General features: G+C 35.9%; 1 protein-coding gene across 3 annotated transcripts in view; it reads right to left on the bottom strand.

Moving 5' to 3' along the window:
* The window catches only part of LRBA (LPS responsive beige-like anchor protein), a 410,805-nt gene that overhangs the window by 331,581 nt on the left and 59,206 nt on the right, over positions 1-20,018 (bottom strand). For all 3 annotated transcript variants that reach the window (XM_017820154.1, XM_017820156.1, XM_017820155.1), the window contains exons 14-21: positions 19,279-19,358; positions 17,662-17,724; positions 15,776-15,873; positions 12,578-12,670; positions 11,733-11,841; positions 11,106-11,187; positions 9,327-9,450; positions 8,887-9,079 (exon numbers count right to left, since the gene is read on the bottom strand). In XM_017820154.1, the coding sequence (XP_017675643.1) occupies positions 8,887-9,079; positions 9,327-9,450; positions 11,106-11,187; positions 11,733-11,841; positions 12,578-12,670; positions 15,776-15,873; positions 17,662-17,724; positions 19,279-19,358 (842 nt within the window). The remainder of the gene's footprint in view (positions 1-8,886; positions 9,080-9,326; positions 9,451-11,105; positions 11,188-11,732; positions 11,842-12,577; positions 12,671-15,775; positions 15,874-17,661; positions 17,725-19,278; positions 19,359-20,018) is intronic.

Below are 20,018 nucleotides of genomic sequence, written 5' to 3'. Positions count from 1 at the left end.
GTGTAAGTCTCATTAAGCCCATACACAGGAGTAAAAGCTACCTACTTTATGGCTTCTCACTTTCTACTCCATAAACACATTCTACAGGGCTGTCAACTACTTTTGGAGAAATGTAGTTGTACCTCAGTTTGTACAATGTTAGACATACTCTTTTTTATAACACTGACTTTTTTTCTAGTGTTACTCATCCCATCCCCTTTACAAAAACCTATTGCAGCTTCGGATTTTTTCTTACCAACCATATTTACTATTCTGTTCACAGCATTAAATCAACCTTGCTTGAAAACAAGTCAAAATCCGTTCTCCTTAAGTTCAAGGTTGCTTTTACTCTCCTCCCTCTCCTCAGGATCCTCCATCATCTCATGGTTGCTGTAGCCAAGGCTGCCTTTGACCTCCAAATTTCCAATAAGCCCCTTGTTGGTGGTGAGTATAAGAGTCCAGCAAAACACCTCTCCTTACTGGCTTCTCTATCACCTGGAGGAAGAAGCTTTCAGTGTACTTAAGGAAATTCCTGGATTGCTCGTGTCCTGCTGCATGGCCTCTTCAGCAGAGATCAGGCCCATGAGGGCCAGAACTCACAAACGTGAGGCTGTTGCTCACTGTCTGTAGAGGACCTCATCTGCTTCTTCTTCCTCATCAGGCGACCTGCAGCAGTCACCCACTATAATACCACCTTCATTAGTCTTCCCTCTAATCCTAATCCAGAAAATCTCAGTTGGCTCCTTATCTATCCCCAGGCAAAGCTCCATGCACTCCAACCACTCCCTCACATACAGGGGAGCTCCCATTCCTCATCTCCCCAGTTTGTACTTCCTAATGAGCCCGTATCCCTTCATTGCATCACTCTAGTCCATGGAAGCCATCCCACCACATCTCCAAGATCCTAACAAGATCATTATGTGCATGTCATACTTCATATTACATTACTCATAGCTCCAAATATTCTGGTCCCTCATTAGCAACTTCAGTGGCTCATTAATAAACATGTCATAGTCAAGACTTCAATTATTCCTTATAGCTTAAGTTCTTACTGCCTTGCCAGCAATGAAGTCCCTCTGTCTCCAAGTTCTTTTCTTCATATCATAAATTCTCTTTTAATCCTAAAGACACTTGAAATTTCAGTGCTGGAAGGAAAGTTCATCTAGATCTAAGATTCCCTATTTTTTTAATCCAAACCATCACAAAAGCAAATTCTATCTAAAAACTACCCACTGTTTCAGCAAGCAGTGAAAGTTCACAAGTATGAATGCTACTGACTTGTATAGGTTAGAGATGCAACCATATTTGCAGCAAGTTGATTTTTGCACAGGTATGGTCAGCAGCTAAAAACACAACGTATGGTACAGGGATGCAATATAGTGTCAACCAGCCTTATCTGAAACACGGAATAGACAATACTTTGGAAGCCATTACAGAGAAATACTGAAAATGAAACTGTGCTCTGCAGGATTGTTAACTGTTATATAATAAACACCCCCAAAAAAGACCAGAGAAGTTCAATACAGACAACTTATCTTTACAGATGGGCAATGTAAACTTATGGGGAAATAAATCCGAGCACAATCCAATGAGACTCTACATTGATTTCAGAGCAATACAAGAAACTGTAAGGAGAGAAACACTGGTAAAGAAAATTAGACAGCACAGAACTACAGGAGAACATCGCTCCCCAGAAAAACAAAAATCCACATTACAAGGACAGCAATTTCTACTTTGATCACAAACATCAGCAAGAATTCATGTCACAATGTATTAAATAGTGTCCTTTCAATAAAAGTCGAATTAACATAGCAGTGCACAAAATTACACAGACTACCTGAAACAGCACTTTTCTAACAGGCATTTTAAGGTTGGGGCTTTTTTATTTATATAAAAAAAAAGAATATAAATTTAAGAAATACTGCTTTGTAAAATCCAACTTTTCAACAAGCCTGAACAAACAGTTCTGATCACTATACTAATTCCTAATTTGGTTTGACAGGAAACCGAGAAACAGAGGTACTGCAAAAGAGGCACTGGACAATTCTTCCCCACACTTCTGTTGCATGACATGGCATTTAAGAAGTACACTAGTCCACAAAGCCAAACAATACACACAACAAAGAAAACACCTAAGGTTAACAAAATCAGTATTGACAGAAATGTAAAATGAAGTAGAAATTATGATTACTAAAAACAAGTAGACAAACACAGTATATAAAGGTATTAAAGATTAAACATTAGGATCTGCATTCTACACAACAATTTACAAGACAACTGTTAGCTTGAAGAACCTTAAATGTACGTAAGTAATTTTTTATTTTCCTTAAGGCCTTTGCAACTGTAAAGCTGATAATACAAAATTAATTACTAGAAATTGTTCTAAATTAGTGAGCTAAAAGGCCAATCATTAATCTTCACCATCATCTGATGGTTAATCCATAGCTGTCTGCAATGCTTGGAATGCATCTCTACGCACTACTAGTAAAGACACTTGTGAGCTAATAACTGCAACATTTGCCTCTGTCATTAATTTTAACTTAATTTGACATCCAACATTTACTAATTGCCAAGGAGAAAAATTAGCATACAGCAGTGAGAAAGGATAAAATGATTGACATATGCAATACAGAACACAGAGAAAATATTTTAACTATATGTTAAGATTTTGTCCTTTTTTCCTTTATCAGGTGGGCAAATTTGTAGAGTAGAGTGGGGAAGGGAATATCTGCCAGATAATTATACACACTGTTGTTTCCTTATAGAGTCTGCTCAGTGCAAACTAGCTCCTGTGCTGCTGACACCATCAATAAACTCTTCATAATTCCAGAAAGCATTACAACTTTTTAAATCTTAACAAGGACTTTATTGACCTGTTTTTCCACTTCTCCTCTAGTAACACTAACCGTTCAAAAGTGCAATCCAATCTCTAAACAAAAACAGGCCTGTTTAGACAGGACACACCACTATCCAAAGATATGCAAACTAATTTTCAATTGAGCAAAGTAAAAGATACAAAGGTACTGTGTGTACCATACACTGACTTACAGTCTGTAACCCACCACCTGAGTAATCCCTGGGTTATGTCTGACTGATTCACAGAAGAAAGCTAAGAAAAGCAAATTAACATATATTATGCACGACACTACCTATGAGAGGCTTCTAGGAGTCCAAAGTTCCAACAACAACACACTCATTGACATACAAGGTGGGGGGAGCCACTGTACCAAGACAGTTTCATGTACCCATATCTTGCATTTTCATCTAAGTAGCAAAAATTTTGCCTTTTTTCCTCATCTTGAGAAAATAAATAAGCACACAAATAATTTCTAGAGTAAGAAAGTAAGCACTAGTCAATATAATTCATAAAAGCCTTTGCTTATCTGAGACAGAATTTCATGTACGTTGGCAGCATTTTATTTTCAAATCCAGTCAAGGTATAGCCTACTGTTACATCAGCATACGATAATAAATTCAAACTGCATACCAAACATCTACTTGCTCATTTTCACTAAGGCAACTATTGCTTTTCATTTGTTTAAATTGCAAGACATGAGCATGTACTATCTTCTCAAGTTATGTATTTCCTCACTATCTCAATCCCTGCCACCATTCCCACAGTTCAGTGAACTGTCAAATTCTACTTTGTGCACATTTGATATTTTGTTATTAACAAAAATATTTTGTAACTAAATTCAGCATTTACCACTTTGCATTGTCATAAGGCCCAGCTTTAGGTCTTGTGCACTAACTTTGGCCATCCTTTTCCAGTGTCTCCATATATTATTGGCAGCCCTGCAGCAAAGACTCCAGATCCATCATTTCAAATAATGGTCCAGAGACCTAACTCAGTCCCCACAGCCACAGTTTGAACACCAGGAGCTGTAAGTATGGAGGAGGATTGCTACAAACTGCAGCTACAGCAAAGAAGGCTATTAACAATTCCTGAAGCTGTTCCAATGATGAGAATCCCTTCTCTCCTCAGGTCATCTTTACTTCAGAAGACTATTTCATAGCTATTTGCCTTTTTATGCATCAGCTCTTTTCACCGCAAATGTTTCCTCAATTCTTTTTGAGAGCTCTGGCACTTTTCAACCTGTAACAAGTCCCTATCACACTCTTCTTCCAAGGCTTCTGTGCAGCTGATCCTCTTTCATAAATTCTCAGTTTACCTTGCTCGCTCTATTCCTATCCCCATTTCACACTTTTCTTTCAGTTTGAAATAGTCAAATTTTAATATCCTGCAGCTTTGTTCATGATTCACTCAAACCAAGTGAAGGAGCTCCCCATTAACCATACACACTGCATGTCTAAGAAGAGCCCATGGATAGTGCAGATCCCTCTTCCCAACTATTCTGCCTGCTGAACAATGAAAATGCTTTCTTCCCCTGGAGGCATTGATAAGGAAAAGCCTGCCCAAACACCTACTACAAAAGGAGCTGTAACAAGGAAGCACGTAGTCAAAGTGAAGGACTGCACCATCAGGACACATCCTTCAGGGTACACAGCTCTAAAGGAGGCTGTACATTCCAGTCTCCAAAGTTCCTTCTGCTCTCCATAACTCAGGTGACACCCCTGAGAATCATTTTTATCTAGAAAAAGTAATATTTATTAAAAATATCTATTTACACCATAAGAATGAACATAATATTTAACAATTTCAAGCATGCTCTTTAATTTGCATCTCCCCCAGCTTTCCTTCATTGATATACTGGGCATGGCACAACTGAAAACCCAAAACCTGCAGTAGTACAATGACCCTCTTGGCTAGGTACCTCTGCTTCCCCTCAGGGCAATGCAGACACACTTTTCAGAGGACTGAAAAAGATTGGAAGTCTTGAAAATGCACTAGATCTAAAGATCCCTACTGTGGGAGACCCTACTGCCTCCAAGATAGGGAATAAAAACAGACAAAAAGTCCTCAGTAACTCAAGAAAGCCAGTGGGATTTGGATTCCAGATTCTGATGGTCTCTTATCTTCTAAAACTGCTGAGCCACGTTCACTTCTCTGCAAATTAGTTCTTTAATTGCCATCGTATATTAACTCCTCCACCACCTAATCTTCGTCAGTTTTGCCAGTTTTCCCTCAGCAGACAGTGATGAAAATCTGGCAAACACAGCACACATAAATGCTGTGTACACCTCTGGATTTTTTTTTCTCCCCTCTCAAACTAAACGAGCAGGGCACAAAAGAACACACAAATTTACTTAACACTGACCATGTTAATTACAACTGTACTTCTTTAGACTGAAAATTAACAATTATTTAGAAATACGTGGTATGCTAAAGTCACACTACTAACATTTCAAGATTATACTTCTCATTTAGATCAGTGAACATAATTTTTCCACTTACACAGCAAGAGAATTGTGGCTTACACATATTAACATTTCTGAGTGTTACTGAATGAAAATTTCCTGAGCTACTAAAAACTACAAGTCAGAAATCACCTGGATATATTCTCTTAAACAGAATCACATGGTAACATGAATCAACTTTTAAGCAGTAAAATGTATTTAAGGGCCTGAAATAAGCAAATGTTAGTCTTCCCAGGAGTTTAAAGTGTTCAGGTAATCTAGGAGTCTATTATACTGTGTAAATCATTATATTCTTTTAAAACTTGGGGAAGTTGAAAGGTTAAAAAGGCAAGCTGTCCACCATTCTTTACTAGTTTCCTATTATTATCCCCAAAATCATTGGTCCTTTTTACAAAGTAACATGGCTAGACAGATAAAATCTAAGGCCCAACTAGAATGGTTGCAATGTTTAAAAAACAGAAGTTCTTAGATGCTTTCATAAATTTAGCACTAGCCAGTTAGAACAAACTGGAGTTGTGATTTAATTTTTACATTAATAATTTTTTTGAACTAGAAGCAACAGATTAATCACTTTTGTATACCCTGTGTTAATATCTGCAAAGCATCAAAAACCAATACGGAAATGAGCAAAATACCTGAGTAATACTAAGAAATTTGGCTTAAAAAAGGTTACACACACCTACACACCTTCTAAATTCTGAGTGCAAGGAAGCCAATGTAGTGCAATTATGCTGGAAAAGCCGCTGCTGCTTATAAAGCGTTGTGCAGCTGTTGGAGGAGAGGGTTACAGTGACAAACAGCTTCCCTGCTACAAAGGTGGCAGGAAATCTATCAAACTGGACAATAAAATTGCAATTGAGTTTCTTTGGCTTTTTATAGCAGCTGCATGTATCTTGATGTGTAGCTCTGCAAAACCTATCCAATTCTGTAACACTAGTCCTTTATGTACTAGTTCTTTATCATAGAATGGTGTTATAAATTAGTGGCAAGAATGGGCACAGAGGGCTGTAAAAAGGAAAAATAAGCAACAACCCAATACAATTAGAGATGAAATAAGAAAAACACAAATTGGTTATTCTCTTAGCAATGTTAAGGAAATATTTTTGTTCCCATAATTCCCACATTACTTTGAAAGCATGCTAGAAATCAAAAACATCTGAGATGCACTTAGCATTGAACAATTTGCCCACTGAATTATGTCTACACCATGTTATGTGTGAATCTCTATGAATCTCAATAGAGGTATAACAAGATACAAGACTACTTTAAGTAAAATTAGAGGGATTAAAAATTCATTATAATCAGATATTATTATCTGTTTATAAGGACATTCTCAAGTGATTAGTAAGATTTTACTACAAAGAGCCTTTTTTGTGATTTATCCTAATTTATGTTAATGTAATTAACAGATAGTAATGAAATATCATCTAGTTTTGTATGTCTAGTTGCATAAATTGCGTGTACTATTTTTAAAAAAATTCAAACGGAAAATGCATAATAAAGGCGACATTTTAGAACTGTGATTATTGCATCATCATTCATATCATACTGTCAAGTTATTTTCTGGGTGCTTTTGTCATTTAAGCATTTTCATTCAGGCTTCTGGAACTGGACAGTATTAGTATTGATGTCCAAACCAACTGAACTCTTTTATAAAAGAGTCCTCCAAAATCGCGCCACCACGCTGCCGCTCACTCTGCCCACACTCACACGCTTCCAATCTTGCCACTGTTCAACTTCCTCTGAAGTAAGCTGGAAGAACAAAGTGACCTTAGATATTGACCAGAAAGTCAAAGTTAGACTTGGGAAAACTAACAGGAAGTTACTTCTCCAACCACAGGATACCTCGCTATGCCAGGAACCAAAAATGAGAAACACAAAGAAGGAAGCAGGTCACCTTCTCAATCACTATGGCATTGCACAAAAACACACAGCTTTTAAAATATAAATAAACAAAGCCACGTTATGTACACCTCTATTTTTTGGTATTTTCTCAAACAGCGTTGGGTTTTTTTCTTGACATTTGGCCATGGCATCACAACATAATCTTGGGTTTTTTCTCTAGGAACTCCAGACCATTGATTAGCCACATTAAGTCACTGAAGAGAATGACCGAAAATCCATAAAATCATTTTGACATAGATGCTGTCTAAATGAGATTTCCGACATTACATTATCTCACAAAAAGAGTCTAAGAATAGAACTACAGATTATAAGATAACATGCTAGATAATTTCTAAGTTCAATACACCAATGCTCTGTGTAAGAGTTAGCAAGGTGGTCTACCTTCATTCACTTCTCCATCTTTCCCCAGGGACAGTTCCCCAGCAATCACACAAAAGCTTTTAATTATGCCAGTTTCTCTAAAAGTACATTAGGGTTCTTTACTCTGGCTGCAGCTTGCCACTGTACAATCCACCCATGCCTTCTGCATCTTGGGGGAGAAAAGAGGAAACTATTTTTGAAGACTGCAGAGCCGACACAAAAGAATATTAAGAATGTTTCAACAACTAATATGTGATCTCTGTAAGGATTAAAATTTGGCCTTAGGTGCTTTGCACCTTAATTCCATTTAGCTAAAGCAACTGCTTAATGAAATTATTTCACCCACTTTTAATATACAGATTTCTACGTTTGTCTCCCCACTGCCCAATAAACCACCATTGAGCTACGAACACAATAAATAAACAGAGCTGCAAAATAGTAGTGTTATAGCTGTCTGCAGAGACTCATATTTTTTGAGAAAAGAAATGATGTAAAATCAAGGATATCAGAAATGCAAACAATTCCTTAGGATCATAAAGTGATCTTTAGGATTCAGAGATGTCCTTGTCACATTGTTAAATTGCACACGTTTTAGAAACAGGTAATCTATGATTGAATTAATCTCAAGTAAATATTTCTGATAACCAGAATAACCACAAGGCCCCTACTGGCTTCACTCTTTTGTTCAGGATGAGGTAGGATAAAATACCTTTCATACTACTGTGCCTTGTTTGAAAAACCACTAATAACTTTTATGATGTAATTCTGGTTGTAACAGCAACAAAAATCAGACAGAACAATAACAAAGGGTAATAGTCTCATTCATACTGCAAGGATTTGCGTTCTCACCCTGTATTCCATGACAGCTTAACAGCTGAAGCATCTGTCTCAACTTTAATTTCTTTGCTTTTTACTCATTTGTTTTACAGCCTTTTGATGTTACTAAAAGGTATTTTTATCTATGAGTAGATACGGTGCGCCACCTTGTGTTCCTGTTGTCACTAAAAAGCAAAACCAGCACTACAATTTTTCAGAAATGCTCCTGAAATTTGATTATCTCATTTTTTGGTATCAGGATAAACTAATACCATCCCAATTTGAGCAACAACAACGACAACAACAAAATCTTTGTGTTAAAACAACAAAATTAACATTTAATTGTCATATATTTCAAAGTTATGTGCGGTATCATATAAAAACACGGGGCTTTCATTTAATTACTGACCTTCACTTCAACACTGTCACTGTTATGATACAGCACCTGAAGGCTCTAAATCTAATTACACAGCATTACAAAATTTCCCAACTCTTTCCAACACCCACCTTTGAATGTGTGATTGACAGTGTATCCACCCAAACACGCCAGCCACCCCACTCATACTTGATTGCATGGTAGAGCAAAATTCGAAAGATGGTATACACCATCTCGGTTATCTTCTGTTCCTCAGAAGTCTTTGGATTAAAACAGCAAAGGGAAAGCATCCACTCCTGCCACACAGAGCACTGCAACAAACTCCTGCAAAATACACACACGCTATTAAATCAAATTTTAAAATATATCTTTGAAATATATGTCAGCTAAGTCAGGAATTCAACAGGTTTTAAAAAATTGCTACATGCAATCTTCTCTGATTTTATATACTGAAGACTACATTATAGAATTTGCTGAACAGCAAGGAAGCTGTATCTGCTTAATGAGTTTAATTTACTAGGAGACCTTGCTACTTATTTTGTATACTTGTGCATATAGCAAGCTATCTTACCTCCTGTTTTCTCTGCTGTTATTAAAAAGTTTAATCATATCTGAGAGAAAGGCTCGCCGAACCTCCAGAGTTTCTGGGCACTGTGGAGAATTACGTATCAGGATTGCAATAACCTTCAAAATCTCTGTAAAACAGTTCAGGAGTAACAATATATTAGTACTAAGTACAGCATAAAACGCGAGGCCTCTTTCAACAATGTTTGTACAACAAAAGCTACGCCACATAAAAAAGTTTTATACTCAGGAAAAGCACATCTCTATTTGAGTAGAAGGTTTAACTAACACAAATCCCTTCCCCCAAGACTTCTCAAACCTACTCACCATGAGACCTATACAGCTAAAGAAAATGCAATCCAACTTAGATTACTCTGAACTAATTTTAAATTATCATGTTTAAGCAACACAAATGTTTCTGCAGGACAACTGACAAGCTATCAGAATCTGTCAGAACTTTTTTTAAAGGAAGCTCACATAAAAAATGCATCCTTTAGAAAATCAATATATGAGAAAAATGTGTAGATTTTGTTCTAGCTTAGTAATACTAATTTTCAAAGCATGTGACCAACTTCCAATTATATTTAACAGTTTCTGCTATAAAAAAATTGATACAAAATTTTTCTCTCTTATGATCACAATGTTTTCTATATTTTTAGGAGAAAGTCATAATTGTGGGTACATTGCACTTTTTGAAGCAGTGGGGGAGTCACTGTTCTTGTTACTTTAAAAGAAGTTACCTTTGTAACTTAGGGTGCAATTTGAACACAGTCACTGTGACAGTTTCAGTTCATCTTGAACAACTTCTTCAAGGAAAAATTTCTTACTTGATAACATTAATGCTGATCTTAAAAAGGTACTCTAGAACTCACTCTTCCTACTACACCTAGATAATTCCAGACTCATAACTCAGACTTTAAATAGTCCATACTAACCACAGCAGTGACTGCCAACCTCAAAAATCTAAAGAGAAAGTAACAGAAATCCGCTCACATCTCTTGCTTCATACAGATTTACCAGAAGGCAAATGGCATAATGCAACCAGATCTCTTCTCTGCATCTGCTTTGCTTTCCTTTCTCTTCCCCTGCTTTCCACATGAAGCAACTCATAACTGCGACCCATGTTTAATGACAAAGCAGCTACGAAAGTGAAAAATCTATTCTTTTTCCAGAAAAAAAATAACTCCCAAAGCTACCATAAGTCCATTATATTACATACAGAGCATAATAATAATGTATATAACTCATGAAAAGAGATCAGTGTTTTCTCTTAGTTCAAAAGACACCTAAAGTTTCATATCAAGATATGAAGTAAGCTAACCAAAACAGTGAGCAGATACCTTTCTCCTATTTTCCATGTAGCATTGTCATACTGAATGTAATTTAAGACGAAAGCTGTTTCCCTATTTCAGGTAATTTAGTCTGACATTACTAAATAATGCAATCAGAATTTTGCTGGAACCTTAACATATATTAAATCAAAGTATCCTGTGCATGCAAGTCTTGAAAAACCATTTCATAACATGACTGCACAGCCAAAAAGGCTGAGTTATGAACTACATACACATTTAGACATATAAAATGTCTTTTAAAAAACTATAGAGACATACTTCCTAAAAAATGCACATTATCTTTCTTTTAGTATGAAAGAAAATATAAAACTCAGATCAGACATAAGATGTATGTATTAATAAGATGGATGTAATTAATAGGCTTTTTAATTGGTGGGGGTATTTTAAAGCAGACTTTTCTTAAGGCAGCACTTCAAAATGTGTATCATTCTTACGAGGATTTTGTATCTTCACTGTTGAATCTGGGTCAGGATGTTGTTTATGTATCACTTGAGTGCAAATCTGTTCAGTCAGAATCTAGCAAGAAAGAAAAAGATGCCATATCAATGTTCACAAAGACAGCTTACTGAAAAATATCTGGATACAGCACAATCATTATTTCACCATCGTTCTAAAAATCATCCACAACAAAACCCACTCACTGTCTCTCTTGATAATTTATTTCATTCTGTTCTTAAAACTCTAAACTACTTTTTTTAGCTTTCTTTTAAGTGCATACTGCTATTTAAACTACACTGGAAGATAAATCTGAATCTAAGCAAGACAATTATCTTAAGGCAAGACCACTGCTATAATAAAATTCCACATACCTATGAGCATCTGGTTGAGACATACAGGTTACTCATTATCTAGAATTGTTCATAATGAGCATAACCAAGCTAAGGGAGTGGGGGGAAAAATCTCAAGTAGTGAGCTTTGGGGGGGAAAAAAGCAGCACTCAGCTGCATCATGCTAAGGTTTAATGTCATCTGGAACATATCAGCACAAATATGTAAGTAATTTTCTAACAATGTCTTACAAGTAATTAGAAAGATTGGATCTTAACTACAGTGTATTACTACCTCAAATAGGACATTGTATGTGGTCATGGTGAATAAGCTTGTCTGAAGCATCAGCCTTTCAGCCAACAAAGAGAACAATCCATGTCCAAGCATGACTTCAGCTTTTCTCCTAAAATAGTACAGAAAGATCAAATAAACTTATGCATTCAATTTGCTTTAGGGGGAAAAGTTTAAAAAGTGTGCCTCAAGAAATAAAAAAAATCCCTGGAAACATTTTTCTTCTTTCACTTTTGGTTAAGGAAAAGGTCAAGGATTCAGATTCTGAAAAGACAAATCATTCCCTAGAGACAGCTAACTTTATTCCATAAATAAGGTCCACTCACTCATGGGCCCAAAAAGCTGAAACACAACCATAGGGCTTTCTTGATAAACACTAAGGAAAGGGCATCTTTGTCCTCATTTCACCCAAAAATGCAACCATGGACAGCAATCTCAATAGTTATCTACTATTGCAGTCAACCTGAGACATACTAAACCTTGTTCTCAGTAACATGGGGTTCAATCTCACCAGTCCAATTCTTCCTATTGATTTCAGTGGAAAAGGACCACTTGAAAAAGCAGGAAGCCATACTGCAAGTAATTATTAAATGAACCTGGTAAGGAAGTGATAATTCCTGGATACCAGTTGCCAATAACAAGGAATTCCACCACATTAGAAGTATATTTAGTGATTAACCTCCAATGTAGCTTTTTCCCCTTTACATACAAACACGTGTGTATACACACACATTAAATAATATATAGAAAAAATAATATATAGAATTTATGTGTACATCCAACCTTTTTCCCCTTGTTTTTTGTGAGGTTTAGTTTTAAGACCCAAACCATGTCATCGAAGTACTTACTTTGGAGCAAGATGCTTTAAGAAATATCCCATCACTTTTAGAGCTTGCACCCTGATGCCTTCACTTTGTGATGCTAAAAGCTTGTAGACAACCCTAAATGGAGAAAAGACAAGTCTTCCTAAGTAATTGAAATACACAGCAATTTTTGGAATGAAAATCAACTGCAGTTGCAGTAAATGCAAACAAATTTTATCTGAGGCTAATTTAGAAGAATATTAATAAGACTTAAAAAACCAGCACGACATTTCTCTTAACGGCACAACAGTTCATGATATCACATTATATCATATTTAAATATCTCCCATGTATTAATACATAAAACATGCTCTGAAAGGCTGCTGCAATTCCTATACCGAAAGCTGTCTTAATCTGATACTTTATCCAGAAAACTAAGTAAACAACTGTTTTGGTATAGATGTGGCTGGGCAGGAAGAGCCATGTATGGAGGGGAATTTATTAATAGCACTAATATTTGACATCTGCACATGCTGTTGCTCCCTCAGGAGGGATAGAGAAAGGCACTAAGAAGGCATTCTTCTCATTTCACCTACATCAGCTTCTGCTCCTCATCTAGTTATGACAAGGCTCTATGCTCACTTATGATTCTCTACCAAGGTTTAAGAAGAAAGCCAAAGGAGATGAGGAGCATGTCCATAGCAAAGCACTAGGCTTAACTAACTGAACGGTTCCAGCTGTAGCTTTCCCAAGAAAGAAAGTGGGAGTGTAACTAACACAGCAAGGGGAATGTCCATGTAACTGATAAAATTCTGGTAAATTAATAAACAATTGAATACAGTGGGAAGTGTCCAGTAATTGACCTTCAATATATTTGACATTACCAAGTCAATCTGTAATACTGCACAAATCTCATTACATGTATCTATGCCTTCCACTCCCCAAATAAAAAGAAAGCAAACTGGTATTTTCTCTGAACTTCTCAAACATTTATCTGCAGTACATTAAAGCTTACTCTTTTATTAAAGGAAGCTTATTGTGAAGAATAACAAATGCAAGTTTTTGATCCTTGTAAATCTACCATAAAAACATAAGACATCTAAATGTACTTATAAGTTACATCTAATTTCTTTCCCATCTCACTTTTTAGACAAGTAGAGTGCTTATGCCCATGTCCCTACCTAATTCTAGTTGGGCTGTGGTTCATACTATTCAACAGATCTCTCTGAATTTGTGAAATACAATTTAGCTTATACCTACATGGACTACTAAGCACTTTCTGAAAAAAAGAAAATATTAATTTCCTAATGCTCCATGAAATCATACTGGAACAGGAGGCACAGTACTCAGCTTTTACCGTAAATATGTTCTGATAAAATTTTTTAAGAAATTTGAATCATTTTACTAGGGGGAAGGAAAAAAAAACACCTACCTAATTTAAACAATTCTTGAGACTTCCCAAAAATATTCCATGTTACAACATGGGATTTTAGATCAGCTGTTTTTAAGGAGTTGAAAGGACTTCAAGGACTTATCTATACATAACTGAGCACTCATCACGAGTTATATACCTTTGCTTCTATACACCCAAAAATAATAGTCAGGACATCTAAACTAATACCAATAAAAGATTTAGTTCTATACCAGAATTAAAAATAAAACCTAAGGGTGATTAAAAATCAGTTATCTATAACAAATATCCTGGAGAAAGCTGCAACCACAGCAGCTACAGAAGAAAACAAATAATCAAGCCTAAAATGCACTTTCATTCAAGCAATATAATCCATTTCTCTGCTTGTCTTAACAGAACAGTTAAGGGTTACCTATTTGCATAGGAAAAAATTATTTTTTTATTATACTTTTTTTCAGTGCATCAGTGACTTTAAAATTTTTAATTTTAAAAGAACTCCAAGTGTTTCTAAAGGTTTTTAAAATTATTTTTAAATTTCAATTATACAGTGTCTTAATTCCAAAGGTAGATGTATCAAGAAGCATACAAACAATCCACTAAGTGACTGGAGACAATACAGGTGAAAGAACTGTAACAAATGAGACAGGAAAACAAAGTGATTTCTAGCTGTGGACTCGCTATTCATACTGACTTGTTTATATACTTGTTAATAAAAAAGAAAACATCTACTGCTAGTTGTTAAATAAAACCAAATGTATTGCACTAGAGACCCAACAGGACATTCAAATACTTCATTATTTAGAATTTTTATTATTTTCCCATGCATAATATTTTACCATACAAGTGAAGTCAAATATCAAGAAAATAGGTTTATAAAAAAAAAGAAAAAAAATCAGTCTAGCAGTAAAAGGGGAGAAAACAATTATAAATATGCCTAAATGCAGTCTCTTGAGAAAGGGCAACTGAAAAAAAATATATCTATAAATAAAGGTTAACCAGTAGGTGCAACTGAATGTATGAAATGAGACTCTGCCTTTACACAGTGAGAGAATTACTACTCCACATATCCTTCTAGGAATAGTTCTTACATTTGTTGGCCTGTTGCAATTTTTCCCCCACTATGCCCAGGCAGGTTCATTTTAAATTAGAGAAGTTCAATACCGTGACCACCCTGTGAGAGCCACAAGACAAAACCAGAGTCATAACTTACTCTTCTAGTAGATTTCCTCTTGTGCTTTTACTGCTAGAAGATTTTCCTTTTTTCCCTATTTTTCTCTCAAAATAGTGTTATTTTTCTGTTTGTTGGAAAAAAGACTGCAAACAACACATAGCGTAAAGTGCTAAATTGAAATAAATACAATGTTTCTTCTGCAAAAGTCCTTTAGGAAAAAATCTTTAGGATAAAAAGATTTTTTCCTATAGGACTTTTGCGGAAGAAACATTTTATGGTATTAGATTAGAAGATTAGAAGATATCTGAATCAATTTTTGTCAGCCTCCTTTCAGTTCTAAAACATATGTAAGAATGGGAAGCTAAAGACTAAGCCCTGGTAGATGAAGACATCAATGTATAGACTACAAAAATTGATCACAACCTTCTTAAGTGTGACTGACAGCCTGGAAACATTAAAAAAACATACCTCATTGACAATAAATCCAACATCACCTCTTGTCAAAATGAACACCTGGACTCAAAAAATCTCCCAAGACGAGGAGTCTAACATTGCAACACATACACTAACTTGGACCTTTCAGATTTCACAGGAATTCTCACAAGCAACAGGATGGTCAAAACAGTTTTCCTTTTTCCCCACTTACAAAATTCAAACTTACTGTAATCCATTCCTCTGATCAAATGCAGGGATCATAGAATTGGGATGCTCTGACATCAGAGCAACAAGCAACTGCAAGACATCCATTAGATTGTCATCCTGTTGAATAAAAGTTACAAATTTGAATTCAAAATGGATGTACACCAGAACATGGTTTTGGTTAAAAGAACTGCTACAAAATATTTCAAAATGATGTGGAGAGTAATCGCAAACTAAGGACCAAATCAACTAGGCCAGGATCAAAAGAGCTGCAGATCTCAAAGGCAAGCACAGAAGAAAATATTACAAAGAATATACTTCATTTTTTAGGGTGAAAAGTGATGCATTTGTGTCTGGGATGTAGGCTTTGACAGGGAATGGATATTTGCACTATGCTATTTCCTTGCACACACATGCTCATCTGTTTGCACGGGTGTTTCCCAGTCCTTTACTGCACAGGAGCTCGAAAAAAACTGCTGCACATTTTCTGGGGCACGGGGAGGTGTTTAATGAAAAAACAAGTGTTCAAGCCAGGAAAGAGAACTATCACTACCTGCCACAGACAACATTTAAAATGGATAATTCAAGCTGCTCAGTAAAGTGTTCCATACTTTTAGTTTAAAGCACTCTAAACTAGAGTTTATTAATTTGTTCCATGTTCGCTGTAATTAAAAATAACTAAAGAAGTAGCAAAATGCACCTGTCTTTTCCCATTCTTTGTGGTATTAAGGCGAAAGCTCATTTCAAAACAAAGAAACGAGCAAAGCTGTCAAAATAAAAGCCCACAAAAAAACCCACTGTTCAACACTTTTGAACAAATACTGATTCTTTCCCTATTAGAAAAGCAGCTTCACACCCCCTGAACAGCTCTGTTCAAGATGATATTATCGACTTACATTATAGATGCTACCACTGATGAATTAGCCCTACAAGAAGGCTGAATTTTACTTTTTTTGTAGATGTTTTTCTGAATTTACAGTTAGATACCTAAATGCGTGGGATTCAGCATTCATGGATCTTTCAGACTTGAAAATACAAACTGCTAAGATATTTAAAATATCACGCCCTCATCTGAAGGTTATATAAAGCTTCTGCTACTTCAGCTCACTTTCAGATGTAACCAAGAGTCTTATTTCTTACTTCTCCATATAAAGTAGAATGACTTGAATGATACTACCAAGTAGTAGTAAACAGCACAGAGAATAAAAGGAAAATATAGGTGCAAACATTAAAAAAAAGAAAAAAAATCCATACTCCTTGAAATGAAGTTCAATTAATTCCTTATTTTACCCATTTCAAGCACCCTTACAGAGATGAGATCAGTTAGATTTATGTCCCCATTTCCCTTGTCTTTGATGTTGCATCTGGCATAAAGTGCCTTTTCCTGGTGCTAAAATATGAAGATGCAGATGTATCAGTGGTAACCAACATTTTCTCCCAATTAAGTTTATATGCTTCTCTTAGATGTCATTAACATACATCTTTATTTTTTAACGCATGTTTTCAATTTTACTGCTTTATTTAAGAAGTAGAATAAAAAGGAGAGAAAAACAAAAAGAAAAAAAATATTACTTAGGCAGCCTAAACCAAGGTTTTGACTCTTTTTTTAAAGTCAGTCTCACCATCTGTTTTTCTGCTTGGTAAATTGGTTTGCAGAACAACATAAGAAACCATTTTGACTTGCTGGCTTAATGAACTTCAATCTAACATTGAACATAGTGCTTAAATCACTTCAAGAATATTGGCATATCAGCACACTAAAGAATTGGACAAAGGTTTGCTACTTCCTCTGCAGAGCCATCTTGTGACACAAAGGAGGTTATATTTGAAAATATTCAAATATTTGGTGGTCACAAGCAGCAGTAGTATGCCACTCCTCACACACACATCCCCCAAATTAAAAATTACCTCGTGCATAGTGAGCAGATAATTGAGGATAGCCTGCAATTCATCTTCTTTTATTCCATAATCCTTTAAAAACAAACAGGTTTTAAATACCATCTTTCAAATACAAAAGCACTACTTTAAGCAATGATTATATAACACAGTAAGTACCACAAGACAAATTCGTTTTCACTCGATACTAGAACAGCTTCACAGTCAGCAGGTAGCTTCTTCCCCGCCCCTAAAAGTACCCACTGAATGCTATAAAAATGCTTTAAGGAAATTTCAACACAGGCATAAAAATAAGATACATAGCAATATATAATATATATATAATAATGTATAGAGTAACACATGTTAATTGATACAGTCAATTTGATCCCAGAGCTTCCTATTAATAGAAGAATTAAGGTGGCAAAGAGGATTCAGAAGTAGACCTGGAAGTTTAATTATAAGCCTGTTAGCTATGCCTATATCTGCATTTCCTTCTTATTTTCCACTACAAAATCCCATCTTCAGTTGCTATCAACTTTGAAGAAATCTAAATAAGTTATGGCATCTATGCCAGGAATATGCCTTGAGGTATATTTTGTGAAAATAAAATAAAAACCAACAGTTTTTGATAACAAGGGCAAGGTAGGGAAAAGCAGCCTTCTTCATTTCTAGGGCTTTTATTTTTTAAAGTAAGTCTTTAATTTCCCAAAAACATTTTGCACCATTGTGTACAAATAGAAAATTTGCTGAGGAATCAACCTCAACCTTTTCTGATGGACATGCTTTTTACTGTTGTGCAGGCCTTGGCTGGGGTATGAGTTTCTTCACACTAGCTGGTACAGGGCTATGTTTTGGTTTTGTGCTGGGAACAGTACTGATAACACTGGGATGTTTTCTTATTGCTGAGCAGGGCTTACACAGAGCCAAGGCCTTTTCTGCTTTTCATACTGCCACACTGGTGAGGATGTTGGGGGTGCATGGAAGGCTGGGAGGAGACACAGCTGGGACAGGTGACCCAAACTGACCAAAGGGATATTCCAGACCATGTGTCATCACGGTCAGTATATCAAGTTGAGGGAAGCAGGAAGAAGTGGGGGGGATGCTTGGAGTGATAGTGTTTGGCTTCCCAAGTAACTGCTACGTGTGATGGGGCCCTGCTCTCCTGGAGATGGCTGAAACACGGAGATGCCTGCCCATGGGAAGGGGTGAATAAACGCCTCGCTTTGCTTGTGTGCACAGCTTTTGCTTTCCTGTTAAAGTGTCTTTATCTCAACTCATGACTAGCTGTTGCTCTCCATGATCCCAGTGGTGGGGGAGTGAGCGAGTGGCTGTGTGGTACTTGGTTGCTGGCTGGGGTTAAACCACAACAAACCTTGTGAAACTCTACCCAAAACTGTCAAGAAATCAAATATTTATTTATCCAGTAGTAATCATTTCTAAGTTATTGAGTTAAATCTCGACATTGGATAAAAACAACTTAAAAGGGAGAAAAATGCATCTTTAGCACTGCTGTCTGTGGCAAGAGGCACAAAAAAAGAAGCACCTTACAGGGCTTTTCTTTTACCTACTATTACAAAATTCAACATGCTTAAAGAATTTCTTCATGAAAGGAAATAAGTATCTTATCATAATTTAAAGTTATCCTACCTTCATCACTAGCTGTTTAATAAACATTAACAAAAATGCTCGCAGGGATAAAATCTCTTTTTGAGTAGGTCGTGGACCATCTATAAAAGAAACATAGATATATGAAATACAAATTAACACTTGTTATTAGCATAGAATGCATTTTCACAGAAAGAAAAATAAAAGGCATTTTCTGTGTGAAGAAGGCACAATTCTAAGTAAAGTCATCTCCCCTCTATTTCAGACTACAAAACAGTAATGCGTTTTTATCACTTTTTATTAGCAGAATGTCCAAGCAGTGAGGTTCTAATAAGGTTTTTATTAAATACAGTTTTCTAAACCCCTCTAAATTCTTCTAATGATTTTACCACTTTCTTGCAGTGCTATGAACCAACTTTATGCAAGGAATAAGACTGATACAAAAACTTTACATCAGAATTTCCACATTTCAAATTTTTGCACTTTACAGTTCTTTTTAAAGTTCTGCTAAAGCTCAAAGGAAGAACTATATGCCATTATTACACACTGGCTATATAAACAAAAATCAATCTTACAATGCTACATGTAAAGATGACCTTGAGAGACATAACTTAATTTGTTAACTCAAAGTCAAAAGGACTGCCTTCTGCCACCGCTGTGTAAAGCAGACTTTCACTGAAACATTTTAAATACTCAAACACTCAGTAGTTCCCAGGAGAGACAAGGTTAAAAAAACAGGTGCAACCAAATGTCAAAGTCAAGTAAAAGTTTTCATACAGAAA

This window comes from Lepidothrix coronata, unplaced genomic scaffold, assembly GCF_001604755.1.
Source record: "Lepidothrix coronata isolate B3197 unplaced genomic scaffold, Lepidothrix_coronata-1.0 Scaffold79, whole genome shotgun sequence".
In the NCBI taxonomy this organism is placed as follows: Eukaryota; Metazoa; Chordata; class Aves; order Passeriformes; family Pipridae; genus Lepidothrix; species Lepidothrix coronata.
Note: the sequence above shows the minus strand (reverse complement) of the source record. Positions and strands in the feature narration are given on the sequence as shown.